This window comes from Schistocerca nitens, chromosome 4 (assembly GCF_023898315.1).
Source record: "Schistocerca nitens isolate TAMUIC-IGC-003100 chromosome 4, iqSchNite1.1, whole genome shotgun sequence".
Taxonomy (NCBI): domain Eukaryota; kingdom Metazoa; phylum Arthropoda; class Insecta; order Orthoptera; family Acrididae; genus Schistocerca; species Schistocerca nitens.
The window spans coordinates 85645065-85671017 of NC_064617.1; the positions used below are offsets into that span (position 1 = coordinate 85645065).

The window sequence follows — 25953 nt, forward strand, 5'->3', positions numbered from 1 at the left end:
CCAAAATTTCATAAGCCTCTGTTCTCTTCTTGTCTGAATAGTTTATGCTCTAGATTTCACTTCCGCACAAGGCCACTCGCCTTTCAAGTACCTATAGAAAAGACTTCCCGAGAATTAAATTTATATTTCATGTGAATAATCCGCTCTTTTTCAGGACTGATTTTCTTGCTGTTGCCAGTCTGCATTTATATCCTCTCTACTTCACCCATCATCAGTTATTTTGAAGCTTAAGTAGCAGAACTCACCTATCGCTTATAGTGTCTCATCTCCAAGTCTGATATACTCAGCTTCGTCTCATTTAATTCGGCTGCATTCCATTACCATTGTTTTACTTTTGTTGATGTACGTCTCATAACCTGTATTCACGACACGACTACGAGGTGGAACCCAAAATTTTCGGGACTGGTGCTGCCATCTGGAAATTAGGAGTAGTAGATCTTTGCACCGCTAGGCTGCGAGAGCTGCATATCTGATGAGTCAGTGTGCGGAGTGGCATTCAGCTGGGAGGACGTGTTGCGAGTCCACAGTGATTTCCATAATACTCTGTTTCTGGTGTGTGGCGATTTTACGATGGATCCGCGAACAGAACAACGCGTGTATATCAAATTCTGTGCGAATCTAGGGGAAAGTGCTACGGAGACCCTTGCAATGAGTCAACAAATGTTTGGGGGAAAGAGCATGCACGTACGACGAAGCAACAATCGTTCCAGTGGAAGAGCCCGGGCTCTCCTAGACCCAAAAAAGCGAGACAGGTGAACAGCAAAGTGAAAAGCATGATCATCGTTTTCTTTGATACCGAGGGAATTGTACACAAAGAATTCGTCCTACCCAACCAAACAGATAATTCCGCATACTACTGTGACGTTTTGCGATGGCTCTGTGAAAACGTGCGGCGACGACGGCCCGAACTTTAGCGTCAAGGGAAGTGGCTGCTGCATCACGACAACGCGCCCTGTCACACGTCCTTGCTCACCAGCATCTTTTTGGCAAAAAAAACATGGCAGTTGTACCCCACCTACCGTATTCGCCGGATTTGGCACCTTACGACTTCGCGCTATTCCCAAAACTGAAACTGAAGTTGAGAGGCCGTCGGTTCGACGCTCTAGAGAGGATTCAAGAAGCATCGCTGGCGGTGATAAACACCCTCAAAGAACAAGATTTCCAGAAAACGTTTGACCAGTGGCAGAACCGCTGTGACCGGTGTGTACGTGCGTATAGGTACTACTTCGAGGGTGATGGTGACCATTGGTCCAAAGGTAAGATTGCAGCACCAGTCCAGAAAATTTTGGATAGCACCTCGTACATAGGTTCCGTACAACTGCTCTTCGAAGTTGTTTGCTGTCTCTGACTGAATTACACTCTCCTCGATAAACATTAAAGTTTTAATTTCTTCTCCATAAACTTTGATTTCTTTCTCAAATTTCTCCTCATATTTTACATTGATTCACTAATGATGTCCGGTTAGGTGTAAGTAACACCCAAATTTCCTAATCATAGCAGGCGAAATAATTGTGTAAATATACAGATTGATTGAGCCTCTACGTCATTCTTACACATGTAACATTAAATGGAAAATTATTTTGGCGTCTTGAATTTCCATATTCTTATGCAAGTAATGCAAACAAATGTTACCTCATTATCGCTCAGAATGAGTTCCCCAGATAGCGAAGCAGGTCTAAATATCTTAAGCACGTTTCGCAACCGAAAATACAGTGTGTACATAAAGTCCGGGAACACTTTCAATTATTTATTGCACGAGAACTAAACATTGTGCAGATGTAATGCATATTGCATTTTGAAGAGAAACTCTGAAAGTTTTATTTACAAAGATTCGATATGTGGACCCCGAGTGACCCCACAGACGTCAATACGGTAACCGAATTCTTGCCATACCCGTCCCAGAATGGCATCGTCGACTGTGGCAGTCGCTTCCCGTATTCTGTCTCGGAGCTCGGCAACATCACGTGGTAGAGGCGGTACATACACCAGATCTTTAATGTGTCCCAGCAGAAAAAAGTCACACGGAGTGAGATCTGGTGATCGGGGAGTCCATTTCACGAAACAGCTGTCGCCTTCTGTAGCACGGCCGATCCATAGATGCTGCAGCTCCGTGTTCAGGTACCCACGAACTTCGCGATGAAAATGGGGTGGAGCCCCGTCCTGCTGAAAGATGAACAGAGAGTCCGATTGCATTTGAGGCATCAGCCATTGCTGCAACATGTCCAAGTAGGAATATCCAGTGACGGCGAAGAAGAATGGCCTGTACAGTTTTCATCGTGACAAGGCACAAAAAACATTTACCTTTGGGGAATTACGCGCAAATTCAGTTCATTCGTGTAGATGCTTTGTACGCCAGATTCGACAATTATGCCTGTTCACTTTCCCATTAGTGTGAGAAGTAGCTTCGTCGCTAAAAATTAAGCCGTTAACAGTACCATCCCCACCCTCATTCAGTTGTTGCAACTGTGAACAAAAATCAAAACGCTTGTTCTTGTCGTCGTCATTGAGCTTCTGGACTAGCTCCAATTTGAATGGTTTCATAGACAGCTTCTGTCACAGGACTTTCCACACTGTCATTGGAGCCATTTAGAGTTCACGTGATGCCACACACCAGTTTCTTTGGACTCCTTATGAATGTCTCTCGTACGTGCTCCACATTCACTTCACTCATACTGAGACGTCCGCTTCTCTTTGCCGGGCACAAGCAACCCGTGGTAACGAATTTGTTGTGCCAGTGGTAAATGGTCTTCCTTGTTGGTTACTTCTTACCGTACTTGGTCCTAAACGACCAAGCTCTGTAGCACATCTGTTTCTGTCGAACTCCAACACACAGAACGCTCGTTCCGCACCAGAATTCGCCATGTTTGCGACTAGCGCTGACTATCGGCAAGTTACCAAACTACGCTGTGGCGGTATACATGAAAAAAAAAAAAAACAACTTTCACGGTTTCTCTTCAAAATGACATATGTATGACATCTGTACAATCTTTGGTTCTTCTGCAATCAATAATTGAAAGTGTTCCCGTACTTTATGTACACCCTATATATACACAATAGGATGAAAGTATCCAGACACCTAATAGTAAACGTTAATAAGAGATGTATGACACCATGTATTCTCCTCGGAACACTGTCAATGAATCTCTGTTGAGGAATTGCAACCCATTCTTCTTCTAGAGCCGAAACCAGAGAAGACAGTGGTATTGGACACTTGGGTCTGGAAATAAGTAGGCCTTCTGACTCACTCCAGAGGGGTTCCATTGGGTTCGCATCTGGACTATGTTCATGTCACACCATTTCAGGAACGTTATTGGCCACAAACCACTGCCACACAGAATGCGTTGTTTTTCTGATAGAGCCATCTTATATGAACTGTTCCTTTACTCTATGCACTCCACGATGCCCTAAAATGTGTTCATATCGTTCCGTATTAAGACTTCTTTTATGTGCAATGAGTGGACAACACCCTAACCGCGAAAAAAGCACCGTAACACCGCCTCACCTGTACTTCCCTGTAGCCATCACACATGACAGGTAAAGTGTTCCCAGCATTCACCAAACTCAGACCCTTCCAGCGGGTTTAGCGTGAAACATCCCTCCAGATCATTGGTTCCAAGTCATCCAGTGTCCGGTGACCACCTCGTGCGTCTCCTAGCACTGACCACAGACATATGTGACATATGAGGAGCTGCTCGGCCATTCTATCCCATTGTTTTTTAACTCCATAAACACAGTTATCGTGTTGCCTGGAATACTGGTAACACTTTGAAACTCACAACTGATTCCTTCCGCCGACTTTGTGAGATTTTTCACAGCCACGCTGCGCAATGCTTGACGGTCCATGTCCCTCAGGACATGAGATCACATTTGTTTTCTTTTAGCTGTGGTTCTTCCTTCATATTTCCACTTTACAGGCACATCACCAAGTCGCCGTGGATAGCTTTTGAAAGGCTGAAATGTCCCCGTAGGAAGTCAGTCATCTGTCCAGACTGACCAAAAATGTTGTTACTACTTCTCAACTAATAACACAACACTCTCCACGTTCTTTTGCATCGACTATTTTGCCTCTCATGACGTCTAATGGTCAACTCCGTGTTACACAGTGATTTCTGGAGGCTTTTGATCAGATAGCGGATAGTGACAGATGGTGTCAGCCCACAGTGTCGGACTGTTAGTCATCATCTTGTTGAATACATATTACCAATGAGTAATGTAACGAAAAGGTTCCTGGGTTAGAAGACTGAACAAATCAGTCATCTTAACCAGTTTTATTATTTTCAGTGGGAAACTGCTGACAGTCAATTTTCTCCGGGAAACTGGACCGTTCGGCTGCGAACCTCAGACAGCACAGGGCCCGTTTCGTGTACTACATGTGTCACATGGATAACCTGCCTTCGAATAATTTCTTTTTTGAAGCACTCAGTGAACGTCAATTTTTATTTTGTCCAACTTTCTGGTTCACAGAAGCCTGTGAAGAACTTGACCGAGGTGGACATATCGCCAGCGTACAGGTACCTCCGGACGTCCTTCGACTGGATGGAGATGGCATCGCACGAGTGGGACCCCGTGGAGATGGTGTGGAGCATGGAGGACATGTCGGCCCCCATCTGCGAAGACGGCCTCAACAGTCCAGAGATGGTCGACTTCATGAAGTACGTCCACCACTGCGAATTACTTTCTCCCAGCAATCTGTTGCTTCAGCACCACAGAGTGGGAATTTCTGTGGAGTGAGCAGAGCGTACTGCGGATGTGCCTGCGTCAAACAGGAAATCTCACGTTACTTCAGTATAACGACCTTTGTTAACATTACGTGAAAAGGCTAAATTTTTCATATTATACGGATTTTCCCCGTTTGTTATTAACAGCAATGGTGCTGAATTTTTGGTTCTACGAATGCAGATGGTCCTCAAAGCAGGGAAACTATCTTTCGATGGTACCAGTTTCCAGGTACCACACACGTCTAATTGCCGTTATGACATTAGTAAGAAGCATTTCAAGTATCGACTGAAGTTGAGAGGCATTTAATGAAGGTTCAAAATGGCTCTGAGCACTATGGGACTTAACATCTGTGGTCATCAGCCCCCTAGAACTTAGAACTACTTGAACCTAACTAACCTAAGGACATCACACACATCCACGCCCGAGGCAGGATTCGAACCTGCGACCGTAGCGGTCACGCGGTTCCAGACTGAAGCGCCTAGAACCGCACGGCTACACCGGCCGGCATTTAATGAAGGCATAAAATTGTTGGGATAATTTATGTGAGTGTATTGCCATGTATTTAGGAGACAAGTGCTGGTTACCGAGCGAGGTGGCACAGTGGTTAGCACACTGGACTCGCATTCGGGAGGACGACGGTTCAATCCCGCGTCCGGCCATCCTGATTTAGGTTTTCCGTGATTTCCCTAAATCGCTCCAGGCAAATGCCGGGATGGTTCCTTTGAAAGGGCACGGTCGACTTCCTTCCCCGTCCTTCCCTAAGCCGATGAGACCGATGACCTCGCTGTTTTGTCTCTTCCCCCAAACAACCCAACCCAACCCAACAAGTTCAAAATGGCTCTGAGCACTATGGGACTTAACTTCTGAGGCCATCAGTCCCCTGGAACTTAGAACTACTTAAACTTAACTCACCTAAGGACATCACATTCGTCCATGTCCGAGGCAGGATTCTAACCTGCGACCGTAGCGTTCTCGCGGTTCCAGACTGTAGCGCCTAGAATCGCTCGGCCACTCTGGCTGGCCAACCCAAAAAGTACTGGATAAACAGTGTAGAACGAGAGTGAAGTATCGGTCAGTCTTTTGAATACCAACATTTTGAGCAATTTTCACCTACGTGAAAGATTTGTGCGTTACAATGTCGGTACTCCGTATAATGCAGGTCTCCAAACCATTGTGTTATTTAGAATGAGTATGTGCAGTTAATACTTTAGTTTCCATTAGGATAAACGAAGATTAAATATATGATACCAGAGTGTGGGAACAGAAGAATTACGTCGTTAGAGGTATTTCAAACGATTTCCTATCAGTATCGTACCTCTAAATGCGATGTTACTCGCGACACGTTCATTTTAATGAGACGGGATGCCATTACACAAAACGGACAGGTACATCTGAACTTTGACACTCGCTGCAAATAAGCGAAATGTCTTTGCACGTATCTACGAGGGTTGGAACTTAAATAGAGGCAACTATTTATTCACAACGGATACAAAAGAGTTACATGTTTGCCTCTCTTACTGTCCTTCAAAGGAGTCACCAGCGTCGTGTAGAACCCGTTGCCAAGGATTTGGAAGGCGTACTATACCGTTAGCAGAGCCTGTTCTGTTGATGGTGCGAATGGAGCGGTCTAAAGTTATGGTGATTCTCGTGTACGACTGTGATGGTGTTATCCTAACGCATTACGTTCCTACAAGGCAGACCATCAATGCACAGTATTACTGTTCGTTTTTGGAGCATCACCTGCGACCAGCTTTGCGAAAGAAGCGGCGACACTTTCTGCGCAACCCACCCATCATTTTGCACGACAATGCGCGGGCGCTTACAGCGCAAGCTTTGGCTTCTCTGTTCGGTCGATGGGACTGGGAAGTACTGTACCATCCACCGTACTACCCGGACTTAAGTCCTCGTGACTTTGATTTGATTCCGAAGATGAAGGAACCACTTCGTGGCATTCGCTTCAGAACAGTTCCAGAGATTCGACAGCCAGTAGACAGCTCCAACGGGTTATGCACAACACTGGTGACTACTTCGAAGGACAGTAACAGGCCTAAACATGTAACTCTTTTGTATCGATTGTAAATAAATAAGTTCCAATCCTCGTATTTAATGCTGTAACGTAAGTAAACTATTAAGTTGTCTGCGAAACGCATGTCAAAATCCATATTACTTTTGAGTGGGATCAGTCGGTACTAGTGATCTAATGACGTCCAAAACCTGCTGCACGTTTGTGGACAGAAGTTGTGAGGTTCCTTTTGGGAGCAATGTATGCGGGCGCGCTGAAAATAAATCCATCCGAATTTTCTATGTGAAATCTCTTTAAGATTTTTAAATGAAATATGCTTTATTAACATTCTACATCTTTATTGTTGATATCTACCCTGTCAACGAACACATTTCTCCCAACGAGATACAAAATTTGTAATTGGTGTGATGAATGGCAGCTGCCTCTAAATGTGGAAAAGGGTAAGCTAATGAGGATGAGGAGGAAGGAAAAAACTGTTACGTTAGGTTATAGTATTACTAGTGTCCTGTTTCACACAGTCAAGTCGTTCAAATATGTGGGCGTAACGCTGCAAAGCGATTTGAAATGGAACGAGCATGTGGGAACTGTGGTGGGGGAGGCGAACGATCGACTTCGGTTCATTGGGAGAATTTTAGCAAAAAGTGGTTCGAAGATAAAGGAGATCGCATATAGGACGCTGGTGCGACCTATTCTTTAGTACTGCTCGAGTGTTTGGGATCCGTAGCAGGATAGAAAGAAGACATCGTAGCAATTCAGAGGCGGGCTGCTAGATTTGTTACCGGTAGGTTCGAACAACACGTAAGTATTACGGAGATGCTTCAGGAACTCAAATCGGAATCCCTAAAGGGAAGGCGACGTTCTTTTCGAGAAACACTACTGGGAAAATATAGAGTACCGGCATTTGGAGCTGACTGTGAAACGATTCTATTACAGCCAACATTAAATCCCAGTAAGTACCACGAAAATAATATTAGAGATTTACGAAGGCGTATAGAGAGTCGTTTTGCCTTGCTCTGTTTGAGAGTGGAACAGGAAAGGAAATGACTCCTAGTGGCACAGGGAACCCTCGGCCACGCACCGTACCGTGGCTCGCGGAGTGTCTATATACGTAGATGTAACTGTAGATGTAGACTGATTTTTGATTCTTCGTTGTAGAATGTTTGACTTTATTCATGGAGCCACAACTTCACCCCTGCTGCATTGCCTCGTTACTATCAGAGCAAAGTCACCGAAGGTGTCCTTTCATTTATGGAAACAGATGGAAGTCGGATGGGGCCAAGTCCGTCGATGATCGATGACAGTGACCTCGAAGGTATCGTATTGTTGCAGAAGTCGCAGAGGTCGTGTGAGGCGCCGTATTATCTTGCTGAAGCAGATGATGAGAAACTTGATTATAGCAAGCTGTTTATTACGCACAAACATACACTGAAGCACCAAAGAAAGTGGTATAGGCATGCGTATTCAAATACAGAGATAGGTAAACAGGCGGAATATGGCGCTGCCGTCGGCAACGCCTATATAAGACAAGTGTCTGGCGCATTATTAAATGGGTTACTGCTGCTACAATGTAAGGTTATTAAGATTTAAGTGATTTTGAACGTGATGTTATAGTCGGCGCACGAGTGATGGGACACACCATCTCCGAGGTAGCGAAGGAGTGGGGATTTTCCAGTACTATAATTTCAGGAGTGTACCGTGAATATCAGGAATCGGGTAAAACATCAAATCCCCGACATCGCTGCGGCCGGAGAAAGATCCTGCAAGAACGGGACCAACGACGACTGAAGAGAATCGTTTAACGTGACAGAAGTGCAGCCCTTCCACAAACTGCTGCAGATTTTAATGCGGGGCCATCAACGTCAGCGTGCGAACCCTTAAACGAAACATCATCGATATGGGCTTTCAGAGCCGTCATCCCCCTCGTGTACCCTTGATGATTGCATAGCATAAAGGTTTTCGCTTCGCCTGGGCCCGTCACCACTGAATGACCCGACTGAACACCTTCTCCTCAGGATATTTTTTTCCTCCCTCACCATCACCTGTGCCACTATCTATATCTGCCGTGCAGCTCCTCTCCCATTCGGCTTCATTTCCCATGTTGACCATACCTTCTCCACCTATGTGATCGCTGCTGACCTCAACATCCACAGCAGTGACCCTGCCACCATTCGGCAGTGGAATCAGTTCCTTACCACCCTCCATGGTGACCTTGTTCCTCTCCTAGATCACACCCGTCCTGAAAGTAACTCCACCCCCTATGATACCCTCGCTTCCCCCAACCTCCTTGGTCTCATCGCCGTTGACGTCCTCGATCCCATTGGTAGTGACCATCTCCCTGTCCTTCTCTGTCTGGGATGCCTTGGAACGTGCTGTTTAGAAGAGATCTCCACCCTCTCGTACTCTTACAGATTTATGGACAGCGCTACAGGATTCATAGTGTCAGTTTCCTACAGCACTACTAGGACTATTGATGACTGGAAACATTTTGCTTGGTTGGACGAGTCTCGTTTGAAATTGTATCAGTGGATCGATGTGCACGGGTATAGAGACAACCTCACGAATCCATGGGTCCTGCATGTCAGCAGGAGACTGTTAAAGATGTCGGAGGCTCTGTAATGGTGTGGGGCACGTGCAGTGGGAGTGGTATGGGACCTGACATACATCTAGATACGACTCTTGACAGGTGACACGTACGTAAGCATCCGGTCTGATCACCTGCGTCCCTTGATGTCTATTGTGCATGCCGACGGACTTGAGCAATTCGAGCAGGACAATGCGACACCCCACACGTCCAGAATTGCTACAGAGTGGCTCCAGGAACACTCTTCTGAGTTTAAACACTTACGATGACCACCAAACTCCCCAGACATGAACATTATTGAGCATATCTGGGATGCTTTGCAACGTGCTCTTTAGAAGACATCTCCACCTCCCCGTACTCTTACGGATTTATGGACAGACCTACAGGATTCATGGTGTCAGTTCCCTACAGCACTACTGCAGACATTGACTGAGTTCATGCCACGTCGTGCTGCGGCACTTCCACGTGCTCGCGGGGGACCTACACCACATTAGGCGGGTGTACTACACTACTGGCCATTAAAATTGCTACACCACGAAGATGACGTGCTACACACGCGAAATTTAACCGATAGGAAGAAGATGCTGTGATATGCAAATTATTAGATTTGAGAGTATTCACACAAGGTTGGCGCCGGTGGCGACACCTACAAAGTGCTGACATGAGGAAAGTTTCCAACCGATAACTCATACGCAAATAGTAGCTGACCGGCGTTGCCTGGTGAAACGTTGTTGTGATGCCTCGTGTAAGGAGGAGAAATGCGTACCATCGCGTTACCGACTTTGATAAAGGTCGGATTGTAGCCTATCGCGATTGCGGTTTATCGTATCGCGACATTGCTGCTCGCGTTGCTCCAGATCCAATGACTGGTAGCAGAATATGGAATCGGTGGGTTCAGGAGGGTAATACGCCGTGGTGGATCCCAACGGCCTCGTATCACTAGCAGTCGAGATGACAGGCATCTTATCCGCATGGCTGTAACAGTTCGTGCAGCCACGTCTCGATCTCTTAGTGAACAGATGGAGAACCATCTGCACGAACAGTTCGACAACGTTTACAGCAGCAGGGACTATCAGCTCGGAGACCATGGCTGAAGTTACCCTTGACGGTGCATCACAGACAGGAGCACCTGCGATGGTGTACTCAACGACGAACCTGGGCGAACGAATGGCCAAACGTCATTTTTTCGCATGAATCCAGGTTCTGTTTACAGCATCATTATGGTCGCATCCGTGTTTGGCGACATCACGGTGAATGCACATTGGAAGCATGTGTTCGTCATCGCCATACTGGCGTATCACCCGGCGTGATGGTATGGGGTGTCATTGGTTACACGTCTCGGTCACCTCTTGTTCGCATTGACGGCACTTTGAACAGTGGACGTTACATTTTAGATGTGTTACGACCTGTGGGTCTACCCTTCATTCGATCCCTGTGAAACCCTACATTTAAGCAGGATAATGCACGACCACATGTTTCTGGATACAGAAAATGTTCGACTGCTGCCCTGGCCAGCAGATTTTCCAGATCTCTCACCAATTGAAAGCGTCTGGTCAATGGTGGAAGCGGCAACTGGCTCGTCACAATACGCCAGTCACTACTCTTGATGAACTGTGGTATCGTGTTGAAGCTGCATGGGCAGCTGTACCTGTACACGCCATCCAAGCTCTGTTTGACTCGATGCCCAGGCGTATCAAGGCCGTTATTACTGCCAGATGTGGTTTTACTTTGTACTGATTTCTCAGAATCTATGCACCCAAATTGCGTGAAAATGTAATCACACGTCAGTTCCAGTATAGTATATCTGTCCAATGAATACCCGTTTATCATCTGCATTTCTTCTTGGTGTAGCAATTTTAATGGCCAGTAGCGTAGTTTCTTTGGCTTTTCACTGTAGTTACGTTACATACTGCCATGTTACACGCTACAATTCGGAGTCCTCTAGCGTCAGAGGGTTGCAACTTGCGTCAGTAAAGCGGAAAAGTGAACTGAGCAAAATGTATGGCATGTAATACCCAACCGCTATTGGGAATAGAATAAAATAGAATATTACTCTTCAGCACGCCCTCGAATGTTGGCGATAAAATTCCTGCTCTGCGCCTCTGAATGATCACTCGACATACATTCCTGCTCTTCAGTACTGAAAACACGTAAATATTTACTCACATGCATGCTGTTGCAGGTCGCCGCCCAAGTTCGACCTGTACATCATGGAGAGGGCGCTGGTGCCGTGCTTCTACGGCGTGGCTCAGGCTGTGGGCTCTCCACCGATGGTGGGCATCGTGACAGTCGGAGCCTACCCTTACACCCACTGGACGCACGGAAACCCGGACAACCCAGCCTACTCTCCATGGTGGATCCACGCTTACTCGGACCACCTGTCGTTTTGGCAGAGACTCTACAGCTCTTATGTGTGGCTCTACTTTATTCTAGTGTGGTTCAATGTGGTGTTACCGAAACACGACGCGATACTGAAGAATTACTTTGGTGCTGGAGTGCCATCAATCTACGAACTCGAGAGAAATTTCAGTCTCATGTTCAGCACCAACCATTTCACCGAAAGCTACCCCCGACCGAACCTTCCCAATTTCGTGGAACTCACTGGCCTACACATCCAGCCGGATACTAATCCTCTTCCCAAGGTACAGCTTATGTATTGGCTCTGAGCACTATGGGACTCAACATCTTAGGTCATAAGTCCCCTAGATCTTGCGCCAGAACCGCACGGCCACCGCGGCCGGCTACAGCTTATGTATTAGTACCTATAATTTGTAATCTATAGTTGTAATCTGACCATGTCTTATTTTGTTATTGAACGGTGTTGTCTAGGTAGTCCAGCTTGAGAACCATGAAGTGTTCTGAACGAGTTGAGGGATAAATTTGTAGAGAGAGTATTATAACAACTTCTGTGCTTTATACCATCTTCCAAGCACGGTGGACAAAATATTCATCACCTCCAAGAGACATCACTCCTTTAGCTTTGATAAGAGCTCCAGTTCTTCGAGATAGTCCGCAAGTTTCTTCTGGTATGCCAATTACACCTGAAGGCGCTCATTGATGATTCGATGCTGTAGAAAATTCCGGGAATATATGTTGCTACTTGCTGTCAAATGATTACAGTTTCAGGAGAAATAGCTTCACAAATTGAGCAAGTTAATAACATGTTGGTCCATCTGCGGCCCTTATGGGAGCAGTTATTCAGTCAGGTATTGATTGACAGATGATGATGATGATGATGATGATGATTGGTTTGTGGGGCGCTCAACTGCGCAGTCATCAGCGCCCGTACAAAGTCCAAATTTTTCGCAATCCAGTTTTTACACAGTCCAATCTAGCCACTATCACGAATGATGATGATGGCGAGGACAACACAAACACCCAGTTCCCAGACAGAGAAAATCCCCAACCCGGCCGGGAATCGAACCCGGGACCCTGTGATCCAGAAGGAGCAACGCTAACCATTAGCCCACGAGCCGCGGGCTTGATTGAAACAGTTGTATGTCTTGCTGAGGGAGATCATGCCAAATTCCGTTCAGCTGTCGCGTGCGAGCGGGCATTGTCTTTTTGAAATGTAACCCCAGTATGGCTTGCCACGAAGTGCAACAAAACGGGGTGTAGCAAAACGTTGACGAACTGCTGTGCTTTAAGGATGCCGCAGATAACAACCAAAGGGGTGTGATGTGAAAAGAAATCACACCACAGACCGTCACTCCTGATTTTCGAGCCGCAAGGAGGGCTACAGTCAAGTTGATATCCCACCACAGTCCAGGGCGTTTTCGGCCTGGAATCCCATAAAATGGAGTAGAATTGTCTTTAAGTGGTGTCAGGCAGCAGTAGCCGACCGAGACAGACGCAGCAACAGGGAAGTAACAGCTATTGTGTCATTTACGAGTTCCTAACCAGGAGCGAATTTTATTGTATCATCTGTGTGCTTTAATAGTTTAGTTTCTTGAGTTTCTGCGCGTAAATTTAAAATATATTAGCCACAGTTCTCGCGTTTTCGTTTGCGTCAGAAAGTAAACCGATTTTGTGACATACAAGTTCCTTATCAGGGGCGAATTATTTAGTCTCACGAGTGCTTCGGTAATTAGGTTTTCGAATATCTGCGTATTACTAGACACAGTTCGTGCGTTTCCGTCAGGGTCCAGAGTAGAGTTGCGCAGCACGTGCCGATAGTCCGTTTACCTGCATAGTTTAGTTTTCCACGGTCTTTACTATGGACATGGACTGCGATTGTTGTGTGCGGATACGAGCCGAGTTGGTGACACTTCGCTCTCAGCTTCCGGCTGTGGTGGCTTCCGTTACACAGCCTGAAGCTGTAGTGGATGGGCACCACTGTTGTGGGTCGGCCGTGGGGATCCAACGGACGTCCGGCACGTCAGAGTCCTCCGATCGGTCCTCAGCGGTGGCCAACCCAGTTACTGCTCGCACTGAGGCTGACCCCTCACCTGTGGTCGAGTGGGAGGTCGCCCCGGGGCGAAGAAGGCGGCGAAAGACTTCCTAGGAGGCCGCACGTAAGGCCTCCCCGGTTTGTCTGAGAAACAGGTTCCAGGTGCTGTCTGTGGCTGACACTGTCGCTGAGCCGAGTTCTGTCGCCTGTCCTGTTTCAGAGGAAAACTCTTAGCCTGCAAGATCCGGCAATTGCAGAGGGTGGGATTGTTGGTAGTTGGGAGCTCCAACGTTAGGCGCGTTATGGGGCCCCTTAGCGACTTGGCTGACAAGAAGGGTAAGAAAACCAACGTGCAGTCCGTGTGCATACCGGGTGGAATCATTCCAGATGTGGAAAGGGCCCTCCCGGTACCATGAAGAGCACAGGGTGCAGCCAACTGCAGGTGGTTGCTCATGTTGGTACCAATGATGTGTGTCACTTTGGATCAGAAGAGATTCTCTCTGGTTTCGAGCCGCTAACAGAAGTGGTAAAGGCTGCCAGTCTTTCTTGCAAGATGAAAACAGAGCTGACCATTTGCAGCACAGTCAACATGACCGACTGCGGACCTCTGGTACAGAGCCGAGTGGAGGGTCTGAATCAGAGGCTCAGACGGTTCTGCGACCGTCTAGGCTGCAGATTCCTCGACTTGCGCCAAAGGGTGGTTGGGTTTCCTGTCCCGCTGAATAGGTCAGGTGTCCACTATACGCAGGAGGTGGCTTACGGGAAGCAGGAGCTGTGTGGCGTGGATTGGACGGCTTTTTTAGGTTAGAGAGTCTCGGGAAAACACAAGAAGGGCTTCAGTCACAAAGGGTGCAGGAAGAACACAGGCGAACGTAGATACAGGAACCATCGGTATATCAGTTGTAAATTGTCGTAGCTGTGTTGGGAAAGTACCAGAGCTCCAAGCGCCAATAGAAAGCACTGATGTTCAAATCGGTATAGGCACTGAAAGCTGGCTAAAGCCGGATATAAGCTCAGCCGAAATTTTTGCGAAGAACCTAACGGTGTTCCGAAAGTATAGGCTAAACACGATTGGCGGTGGCGTGTTTGTTGCTGTCAGAAGTAGTTTCTCTTGTCGCGAAATTGAAGTAGATACTTCCTGTGAGTTAGTATGGGCAGAGGTCATTGTTGGCAACCTGTGTAAAATAATAATTGGATCCTTTTACCTACCTCCCAATTCAGATGATACAGTTTCTGAAAAGTTCAGAGAAAATTTGAGTTTGAATTCAAACACATACCCGACTCAAACGATAATAGTGGGTGGTGACTTTAATTTACCCTCGATATGTTGGCAAAAATACATGTTTAATTCCGGAGGTACACGCGAATAGTAAACGGTTGTGAAAACACACTTGACCTCTTAGCAACAAATAATCGTGACTAAATAACGAGCATCAAAACATATTCAGGAATTAGTGAACACCGAGTAGTCGCAGCGAGATTGAATATTGTAATCCCCAAATCCTCGAAAAATAAACGAAAAATATACCTGTTCAAAAAAGCAGATCAAACTTCACTTGACTCCTTCCTAAGAGAACATCTCCACTCATTCGAAATTAGTAATATAAGTGTAGACCAGGTGTGGCTTGATTTCAAATAAATAGTATCGGCAGCAATTGAGAGATTTATACCAAATAAATTAACAAACGACGGAGCTGATCCTCCTTGGTACACAAAAAGGGTTAGAAGACTGCTGCAGAAACAACGAAACAAACATGGGAAATTTAAACAGACGCAAAATCCCCAAGATTGGCAATCTTTTAGAGAAGCTCGAAATTGAGCTCGGCCTTCAACGGGAGATGCCTATAACAGTTTCCACAACGAAACTTTGTATCGAAACCTGGCAGAAAATCCAAAGAGATTCTGGTCGTATGTGAAGTATGTTAGCGACAAGAAACAATCAATGCCTTCTCTGCGCGATAGCAGTGGAGACACTATCGAAGACAGTGCTGCCAAAGCAGAGTTACTATACATAGCCTTCCGAAATGCGTTCACAAAAGAAGACGAAGTAAATATTCAAGAATTCGAATCGAGAACAGCTGCCAACATGAATAACGTAGAACTAAATATCTTCGGAGTAGTGAAGCAACTTGAATCACTTAATGAAAGCAAGTCTTCTGGTCCAGACTGTATTTCCTTTCGGAGTATGCACTAGCTCCATACTTAACAATCATATACAACCGTTCGCTCGACGAAAGATCCGTACCCAAAGACTTGAAAGTTGCACAGGTCACACCAATATTCAAGAAAGGTAGTAGGAGTAATCCACTAAATTACAGGCGAATATCGTTAACGTCGATATGTAGCAGGACTTTGGAACATATATTGTGTTGGAACATTATGAATTATCTCGAAGAAAACAGTCTATTGACACACAGTCAACATGGGTTTAGAAAACATCGCTCCTGTGAAACACAACTAGCTCTTTATTCACATGAGGTGCTGAGTGCTATTAACAAAGGACTTCACATCGATTCCGTATTTCTGGATTTCCGGAGGCTTTTGACACGGTACCACACAAACGGCTCGTAATGAAATTGCGTGCTTATGGAATATCGTCTCAGTTATGTGACTGGATTTGTGATTTCCTCTCAGAGAGGTCACAGTTCGTGGTAATTGACGGGAAGTTATCGAGTAAAACAGAAGTGATTTCTGGCGTTCCTCAAGGTAGTGCTATAGGCCCTTTGCTGTTCCTTATCTATATAAACGATTTTGGAGGCAATCTGAGCAGCCGTCTTCGTTTGTTTGCAGATGACGCTGTCGTTTATCGACTAATAAAGTCATCAGAAGATCAAAACAAACTGCAAAACGATTTAGAAGAAATATCGAAATGGTGCGAAAAGTGGCAGTTGAGCTTAAATAACGAAAAGTGTGAGGTCATCCACATGAGTGCTAAAAGGAACGCGTTAAACTTTGTTTACACTATAAATCAGTGTAATCTAAAAGCCGTAAATTCAACAAAATACCTAGGTATTACAATTACAAACAACTTAAATTGGAAGGAACACATAGAAAATTTTGTGGGGAAGGCTAACGGAAGACTGCGTTTTATTGGCAGGACACTTAGAAAATGTAACAGGTCTACTAAGGAGACTGCCTACACTACGCTTGTCCGTCCTCTTTTAGAATACTGCTGCGCGGTATGGGATCCTTACCAGATAGGACTGACGGAGTACATAGAAAAAGTTGAAAGAAAGGCAGCACGTTTTGTATTATCGCGAAATATGGGAGAAAGTGTCACAGAAATGATACAGGATTTCGGCTGGAAATCATTAAAAGAAAGGCGTTTTTCGTTACGATGGAATCTTCTCACGAAATTCCAATCACCAGCTTTCTCCTCTGAATAAGAAAATATTTTCTTGACACCGACCTACATAGGGAGGAACGATCACCACGATAAAATAAGGGGAATCAGAACTCGTACGGAAAGATATAGGTGTTCATTCTATCCTGGCGCTATAGGAGATTGGAGTAATAGAGAATTGTGAAGGTGGTTCGATGAACCGTCTGCCAGGCACTTGATTGTTATTTGCAGAGTATCCATATAGATGTAGATGAAGTGATGAGTCACGCTTCGAACTAAGCCCCAGCGACCAGCTGAGACGTGTCTGGAGACATCCTGGACAGTTGTGGGGTACCAATCTGAGTATCGCTTGTCATACCGCCCAACAACCAGGAGTGATGATCTGGGGTACGAGCTATTTTCACAGCAGCACCCTTTGGTTGTCATCTGCAGCATACCTACTGCACAGCCGTACTTCGCCGATATTCTACACCCAATTTTGTTGCCTTCATGGAAAACGATCTTGGGCTTACATTTCAGCAAGACGATGCCCTCCCACACAGGGCGAGAGTTTCCACTGCTGGCCTTTTTGGTTGCTAAACCCTACCTTGGCCAGCAAGGTCAGCGTTTTTCTCCCCAATTGAGGACGTTTGGAGCATAATGGGCAGGGCCTTCCAACCAGCTCAAAGTCTTGATCTAACGCGCCAATTGGACAGACTTTGCTACGATATCCCTCAGAAGGCCATCCAACAACTCTATCAAACAATGCGAAGCTGAATAATCGCTTGCAGAAGTGGGCCATTGCGATATTGACATGCTCCATTTGTGAAAGTCTTTCTCTTGAATAAATCATGAAATTTTTCTGAAATTGTAGTCGTTTGTTTTTCGATACATATAAGTCACGTTTACCGACTCCCGTCCCATTTGGATAATTCCTTCGTGGTGTGTCTGTTTTTCTTTGTCCTACAGCGTGATCGCATTTCCTGTTAAATAGAGATGGGGCCATACGGCGAACCAGTGGAGGTACGGTAGAGTGCCTGAGTGTTCGTCAAAAGAAAACGTAAGCTAGGAGTTATTGTGAACGTGGCTGTGGTCATCTTATGAGACGGGAAGGACAACAGCATACTGTTCATAAAGACCTAAAAAAAAAGTGAGGAACTTGGTCACTTAGAATATTTACGTAACCTGGATGAGTGAGCCCAACTCCTGGTAGGAAAAACACCCCCAAAACTTCACGGAACACCTCTGGCCTGAACCATGCGTGTTGAACGCCTCAACGGGCCGTCGGTGCGCTGCACGCCTTATATAGTTTCAAAAGAGGCAAAGATGTGGGTAGTGTGACCACACAACATTCCTCTAGCCAGTTTCTGTCCAAATTCCGTGTTGTTTGGCCAAATGACAATGTGCGTCTGCATCTACCACTGTGGTCAATAGCCTTTTACGAGGTATCCGACTCTAGATGTTCATAGCATCCAGTTCCCTACGTAATGTTGGCACGGAAACTGTTCGTGACGGACCTGCATTGATTCACAGCCGCAATTCCTATCGGGTTCAAACAGATTGTCACTGAAATGAAAAATAAATTTATCCTTCTGGAGACTGTGGCCACCTGCTGCAAGTCTGAACCCACTTTGATGACTTGTACGTCGATGAGTATGAAATTATGAGGAAGATTACACAGACACACACACCCACACACTCAGTTCTGAGTGAGAAAATCTCCAACCCAGCTGGGAATTAAGCCCAGGGAGCTATGATCGAAAGTTAAGAATGCTAATGACAGGACCACGAGCCTCTAACATACTGTAATATGCGAGGCATGACACTCGTTTCTGCCCCCCCCCCCCCTAGGTAGGATCGTTTTAATACCTCAATTTATTTACAGGGGTTCGAGTGTTCCACCTTTTTTTCTAGACATGTTGCATAATCCGCAATTATGCGTCAACAAGTCTGGGACATTCCTTCACAGTATAATCGTGGGCATGTCCAGACATGATAGCTTCTTTATGCCGTTCTTTCAAGTCGACCTATCTTAGCGCACTAGTTTCATACACCCGACTTTCACATACAGTGAGGTGACAAAAGACATGGGACACCGATACACACATACTGAGATGGCGCTAATATCGCGTACCCAATGTATAAAGGGGCAGTGCGTTGGCAGAGCTGTTACTTGCAGTCACGTGTTCGTATGAACACGCTTCCACGTGGTTATATCGCGCGGCGGGAATTGACAGACTTTGAACGCGGAATGGTAGTTGGAGCTAGATGCATGGGACATTCTATTATGGAAATCGTTAGGTAGTTCAATATTCCGGGATCGACAGTGTCAAAAGTGTGCCAAGAATACCAATTTTCAAGTCCGCCTGCTTAGCTGGGTGGTAACGTGCTTGCCTCCCATGCAAGTGGGCCTGGGTACGATTCCCGGTTAGGTTGGAGTTTTTCTCCACTCATGGACTGGGTGCTGTGTTGTCCTCCTCGTCATTTCACCCTCATCACCGGCACGCAAGTCGCCCAGTGTGGCGTCGAATGAAATAAAACTAGCACTAGGCGGCCGAACTTCCCCGAATGGGGCCTCCCGGCCGAAAGTGCCATACACTCATTTCATTTTTACCAAATTTCAAGCATTATCTCTCATCGCGGACAACGCAGTGGCCGACGGCCTTAATTTTTTTGTTTGGTCATCAGTCTACTGACTGGTTTGATGCGGCCCGCCACGAATTCCTTTCCTGTGCTAACCTCTTCATCTCAGAGTAGCACTTGCAACCTACGTCCTCAATTATTTGCTTGGCGTATTCCAATCTCTGTCTTCCTCTACATTTTTTGCCCTCTACAGCTCCCTCTAGTACCATGGAAGTAATTCCCTCATGTCTTAGCAGATGTCCTATCATCCTGTCCCTTCTCATTATCAGTGTTTTCCACATATTCCTTTCCTCTCCGATTCTGCGTAGAACCTCCTCATTCCTTACCTTATAAGTCCACCTAATTTTCAACATTCGTCTGTAGCACCACATCTCAAATGCTTCGATTCTCTTCTGTTCCGGCTTTCCCACAGTCCATGTTTCACTACCATACAATGCTGTACTCCAGACGTACATCCTCAGAAATTTCTTCCTCAAATTAAGTCCCGTATTTGATATTAGTAGACTTCTCTTGGCAAGAAATGCCTCAAACATAGCGAGTCTGCTTTTGATGTCCTCCTTGCTCCGTCCGTCATTGGTTATTTTACTGCCTAAGTAGTAGAATTCCTTAACTTCATTGACTTCGTGACCATCAATCCTGATGTTAAGTTTCTCGCTGTTCTCATTTCTACTACTTCTCATTACCTTCGTCTTTCTCCGATTTACTCAAAAACCATACTGTGTACTCAGTAGACTGTTCATTCCGTTCAGCAGATCATTTAATTCTTCTTCACTTTCACTCAGGATAGCAATGTCATCAGCGAATCGTATCATTGATATCCTTTCACCTTGTATTTTAAATCCACTCCTGAACGTTTCTTGTATTTCCATCATTGCTTCCTCGATGTACAGATTGAAGAGTAGGGGCGAAAGGCTACAGCCTTGTCTTACACCCTTCTTAATATGAGCACTTCGTTCTTGATCGTCCACTCTTATTATGCCTCTTCGTTGTTGTACATATTGTACATGACCCGTCTCTCCCTATAGCTTACCCCTACTTTTTTCAGAATCTCGAGCAGCTTGCACCATTTTATATTGTTGAACGCTTTTTCCAGGTCGACAAATCCTATGAAAGTGTCTTGATTTTTCTTTAGCCTTGCTTCCATTATTAGCCGTAACGTCAGAATTGCCTCTCTCGTCCCTTTACTTTTCCTAAAGCCAAAATGATCGTCACCTAGCGCATTCTCAATTTTCTTTTCCATTCTTCTGTATATTATTCTTGTAAGCAGCTTCGATGCATTTAACGACCGATAACAGCACCGTTTGCGTAGCGTTGTCAGTGCTAACAGAAAAACAACTCCGCGTGAAATAACCGCAGAAATCAATATGGGACGCACAAAAAACGTATTGGTTAGTGAGTTAGGACAGTGTGGCGAATTAAGGCGTTAGTAGGCTACGGCAGCCGACGACCGACGCGGGATCCTTTGCTAACAGCACGACATCGCCTGCAGCGCCTCTCGTGGGCTCGTGGCCATATTGGTTGCACCGTAGACTACTTGAAAACCGTCGCGTCGTCAGGTGAGTGCCGATTTCACTTGGTAAGAACTGATGGTATGGTTCGAGTGTGGCGCACACTCCATGAAGCCATAGACCCAAGTTATCAACAAGGCACTGTGCAAGCTGCTGGTGGTTTCATAGTGGTGTGCGCTGTGTTTACGTTGTATGTACTGGGTCCTCTAGCCCGAGTGAACCAATCACTGACTGGAAGTGGATATGTTCGGCTACTTGGAGACCATGTGCCGCCATTCATGGACTTCTACTTCCCAAATATGCCACTAGGCTACAACTGTGCGTGATTAGTTTTAATAAAATTCTGGCCAGTTCAAGCGAATGATCTGCTCACGCCCATCGCCTGACATGAATCCTATCGAAAATTTTTAGGACATAAACACGAGGTCAGTTCGTGCACAAAATCCGGCACCGGCCACATTTTTCGTAATCATGGTTGGCTACAGAGGCAGCATAGATCAATATTTGTGCAGGGGACGGCCAACTGGCTGTTGAGTCCATGCCGCGTCAAGTTATTGCACTGCAGTGGGCGGACGAAGTACCTCATGGCGTTTGTCACGCCAGTCTACACCATTTCACTGTTATCATCTACGTTAACAGTAGAGGATCACACAATAGCCTGCTGCCAGTTATACACACTTTACAGTACCCTAAAGCGATTAACATGCCCTTTCAAGGAGGTGACTAATATTTTATCTGGGTAGGTTATCGTTCCCGTTAGTTCTTATATTCTGTTCTGACCAAACCTTCCCAAAATTGGTATTACGCGCGCTATTGGTTATGACTACATTCAAACGTAGCTAGGTGACTGTCCACACATTCTTGCTGAATGAGATGAATCAGCGACCCCTGTTTGAATGAAAGGTTTCGGTATTTCTAACTTCACATGTATTGTGAGTTAAGGTTAAACAATGGCACAATTAAAATGCAGGTTACACACGTCAGTTTTCCCTTAAACTCGTGGAAACCATTGTTCATATAGGACTACATTTCATTCAGTTCTTCTGATTTTTCCGTGGCATGATACTTTTCATTGATTATCGCGTATATTTTTTTAAAAATTCGAATATCTCAGTAGCAGTAGTACCATTTGTAACAATAACAGTAACACTAGTTTCATTTATCTCGATCCCTTTAACAAGGATCACGGATGTATTGTAGTTTTACAGTTTAAAAATGGAAAACGTAAATCGATATACATATGTTTGCATCCCTACAGGTTAGTTTGACAAGGATGGCACGGATCTTTGCTGTCATCTTGTTGAAGCAATGTGTCAACCATTTGCTCAATAGCAGTTTCTGTGTCTTTGATTTTCGAATAGACGATGTACAGAAAATCTCACAGCAGAAAGTGAGCACATCCCCACATATGAAAATCAACAAAACGATCGTGAAAATAAATATAGGACTGACGAGAGAATTAGTAAAAAACGAAATAAATAGCAGCACCAACATGAAAAGGACAACCACATGGAAGCAACCACTATGAAAACAACGAAACAGATGTTAATAATGAGTAATACTGTAATAACTAGAGCAAACAAGGAAAACATAACAGTACTTATGTAAAAAATAATACGAGGGCTATTCCGAAAGTAAGGTCCGATCGGTCACGAAATGGAAACGACTATGAAAATCCGATAAAGCTTTGCACAGATGTGGTGGGTAGTGTCTCTAGTATAACCCCAGTTAGCATCACGTCGCTCTTCTCATTTCTGAGCTCGCAGTGAGTGCGTAAAGATGTCTAGAAAATAGTGTCTGCCGCCAAGTACGGGGGCCTGGTGAGAAATTTCCCCTGAAGCTATGCAGCTAACATTACATAACTGTCGTGCTGTTTCGTCTTCAAGACAATTCTCAGCCGCATTCTGCAGGGGCAATGAAGATGCTCCTGCATCGTTTTCAAATGGAAATGTGAGATTACCCACAATACAGCCCGTAATTGTCTCCCTCTGAGTTTCAGCTCAGGTCACATGAACCGCTGGTTATGAAGACAACATTTCGGCACAAGACAACGAGCCGTAGGCCAGCGTAGAGAATTGGCGGAGAGCACTGGCGGCTGCCTTCTATAGCGAGGGTATGGGAAAGTTGGTTCAACGCTACGATACACGTCTAAGTCGGGTCGGCGACTATGGAGATAAGTAGCTGCAAGGTGTATCTAACTGTTGCAAATAAAACATTTTTGATTTTTACCGTGGTTTCCATTTCGCGACCTATCGGACCTTACTTTCGGAATAGCCCTCGTACATCACAATAAATGCGTAAGTGCCAACACTATATAAGCAGGCACAACTACACAGTGTCCAGAAAATATGAAAAATTCACTAAAAGCCTTCAACATGCACTTACTGATAAACAAAAATACTATATAACAGATATGAACCCACAAGCATGAGGCTCTGCAGCCAAGCAAAAATACACTAACACTACATATCCATGAGACCAGTTATAAATTTCAGGAAACCTACAACACATCTCAAAAAAATAACCACCAAAAACTATAAAAGACAAACTGCTAGAACAGTGGATTATACAGGAGACCTAACTGAATATACTGTATATGAAATACAGAGGTAGCACACAGAGTGTTACTCATTTCATTCAGCATGAAAATGTGTACACATTCATACCTACCACAGAAACAGTAGAGATTATAAAACAAAATGTCACGTCTCACTGCAGCGTTAATGCAGAAGTTTCGTCTGCCGTAATGATGTGGAACATGTCAGTTTAACGTAAGTTTTCTTTACACAATATTATTAATTTTTTTCTTTTTTTACAGTTACTTTTTCATATCTAAAAATTCATCTGTTGAGTAGAAGGAGTTGTCATTCAGAAATTCTCTTAATTTGCTTTTAGATGCTGGTTGGCTATCTGTAAGATTTTAATGGTATTTGGCAAATGGCCAAAGATTTTTGTGACAGATAAATTCGTTTCTTTCTGTGCCAAAGTCATATTTAACCCCAAAAAAATGAATATCATCCTTTCTTCTAGTGGAGTAGCTATGCACTTCGTTATTATTTTTGAATTGGGATTGATTATTAATAACAAATTTCATAACGAAATATATGTATTGCAAAAGTGTCATGAATATCCCACGTTCCTTAAGTAAATGTCTGCAAGGTGATCTTGGGTGGGCTCCTGCTATTATTCTGACTACACGCTTTTGTGCAATGAATACTTTTTCTCTTACTGATGAATTACCCCAAAATATTATGTTGTATGAAAGCAGTGAATAAAAATAGGTATAGTAAGCTAACATGTTTGCAATAACCCTAATATCATAAGAATCTGAATCTAACAGTTTCAGCAGATCATTAACGTGTTTCTTCCAATTTAATTGCTCGTCTATGCACATACCCAGATATTTTGAATATTCTGGCTTAGCAACAGCCTTGTGTTCAAAGTCTATATTTATCAATGGTGTTATGCCAGCCACTTACTATACAGAATTGTATGTACTGTGTTTTCTCAAAACTTAGTGAGAGTCCGTTTGCAGAGAACCACTTAATAATTTACTCAGCTGATTCTTGTTCGTTGGGTGTGATTACTATACTTGTGACATCAGCGGAAAGAACTGGCTTTGCAACCTCATGAGTATAGAGTGGTAAGCATTAATATATATTAAGAACAATAAGGGACCCAAACTGAACCCTGTGGGACACCATTCTTAATACCTCCACAGTTAGAGGACTCTCCTGTTTTTTACAGAATGTCTGTACTGTTAATATCAACCTTCTGCATTCTTCGAGTTAAATATGAACTAAACCATTCGTGCACTCGTAAGGCAATATTTAAGCTTATGTAGAAGAATTTCATGATTCACACAGTTAAAAGCCTTCCAGAGATCACAAAATATCCCAATGGGTGATGTTCGGTTATTGAAAGCATTGGTATTTGATTATTGAAAGCATATATAGCATTTTATGGTGAAAAGCCTTTCGAAAAAGCAATATGACATTTTGTTAGTACTTCATTTTTACAAATATGTGATTCTACTCTTGAATATATTGCTTTTTCAAGGATTTTGGATAAAACTGTTAGAAGTGAGACTAGGTGGTAGTTGTTAGCACCAGACGTATCCCCCTTTTTATACAATGGTTTAACGATAGCGTACTTCAGTCTGTCTGGAAAAATGCCCTGTTTCAGTGAGCTACTACAATGTGGCTGAGAATCCTACTTATTTATTGGGAACAAGCTTTTAGCGCTCTGTTGGAAAAGCCAGCAGTACCATGTGAGCTTTTACTTTTGAGCGAATTTATTTTTTTCGTAATTTCAGTAGGACAGGTGAGTTGAATTAAAATTTCATCAGATTGCACAGGTATTGCCTCTTTCATTACTCATTCTAGCTATAAGATACAATTCCTTTTACAAGATATTTTTATCCTTTTAGTAAGCTATGGCTTTTTAGACGGTTCCTTACAATTATATTTCACTGTTTTCTTAGGGAAACTGTTTTCAAATATATTCATAAAGATATCATGAAATAGGTTAAATTTTAAATTAGCATCAAGTTCCCTATACACCTCATTCCAGTCTAATTGTTGCAAGCTTTCCCTAAAATTTTCAATTAATAAATTGTTAAATCAACGCACTGTTTTGGAAGACTGTTTTGTTACATACAGTAAATAGCTACGCATCATGATCAGACAGACCATTCTCAACAGAAAAGTTTTTATTTGATAAAATTTATCTTGATCTATAAAAACATTGTCAATCAGTGTGCTTCTT

The 25953-nt window shown here is 44.3% G+C and overlaps 1 protein-coding gene across 3 annotated transcripts in view; it reads left to right on the forward strand.

The window, feature by feature from the left end:
• The window catches only part of LOC126253454 (UDP-glucosyltransferase 2-like), a 307999-nt gene that overhangs the window by 258695 nt on the left and 23351 nt on the right, over positions 1-25953 (forward strand). For all 3 annotated transcript variants that reach the window (XM_049954802.1, XM_049954803.1, XM_049954801.1), the window contains exons 3-4: positions 4465-4652; positions 11506-11965. In XM_049954802.1, the coding sequence (XP_049810759.1) occupies positions 4465-4652; positions 11506-11965 (648 nt within the window). The remainder of the gene's footprint in view (positions 1-4464; positions 4653-11505; positions 11966-25953) is intronic.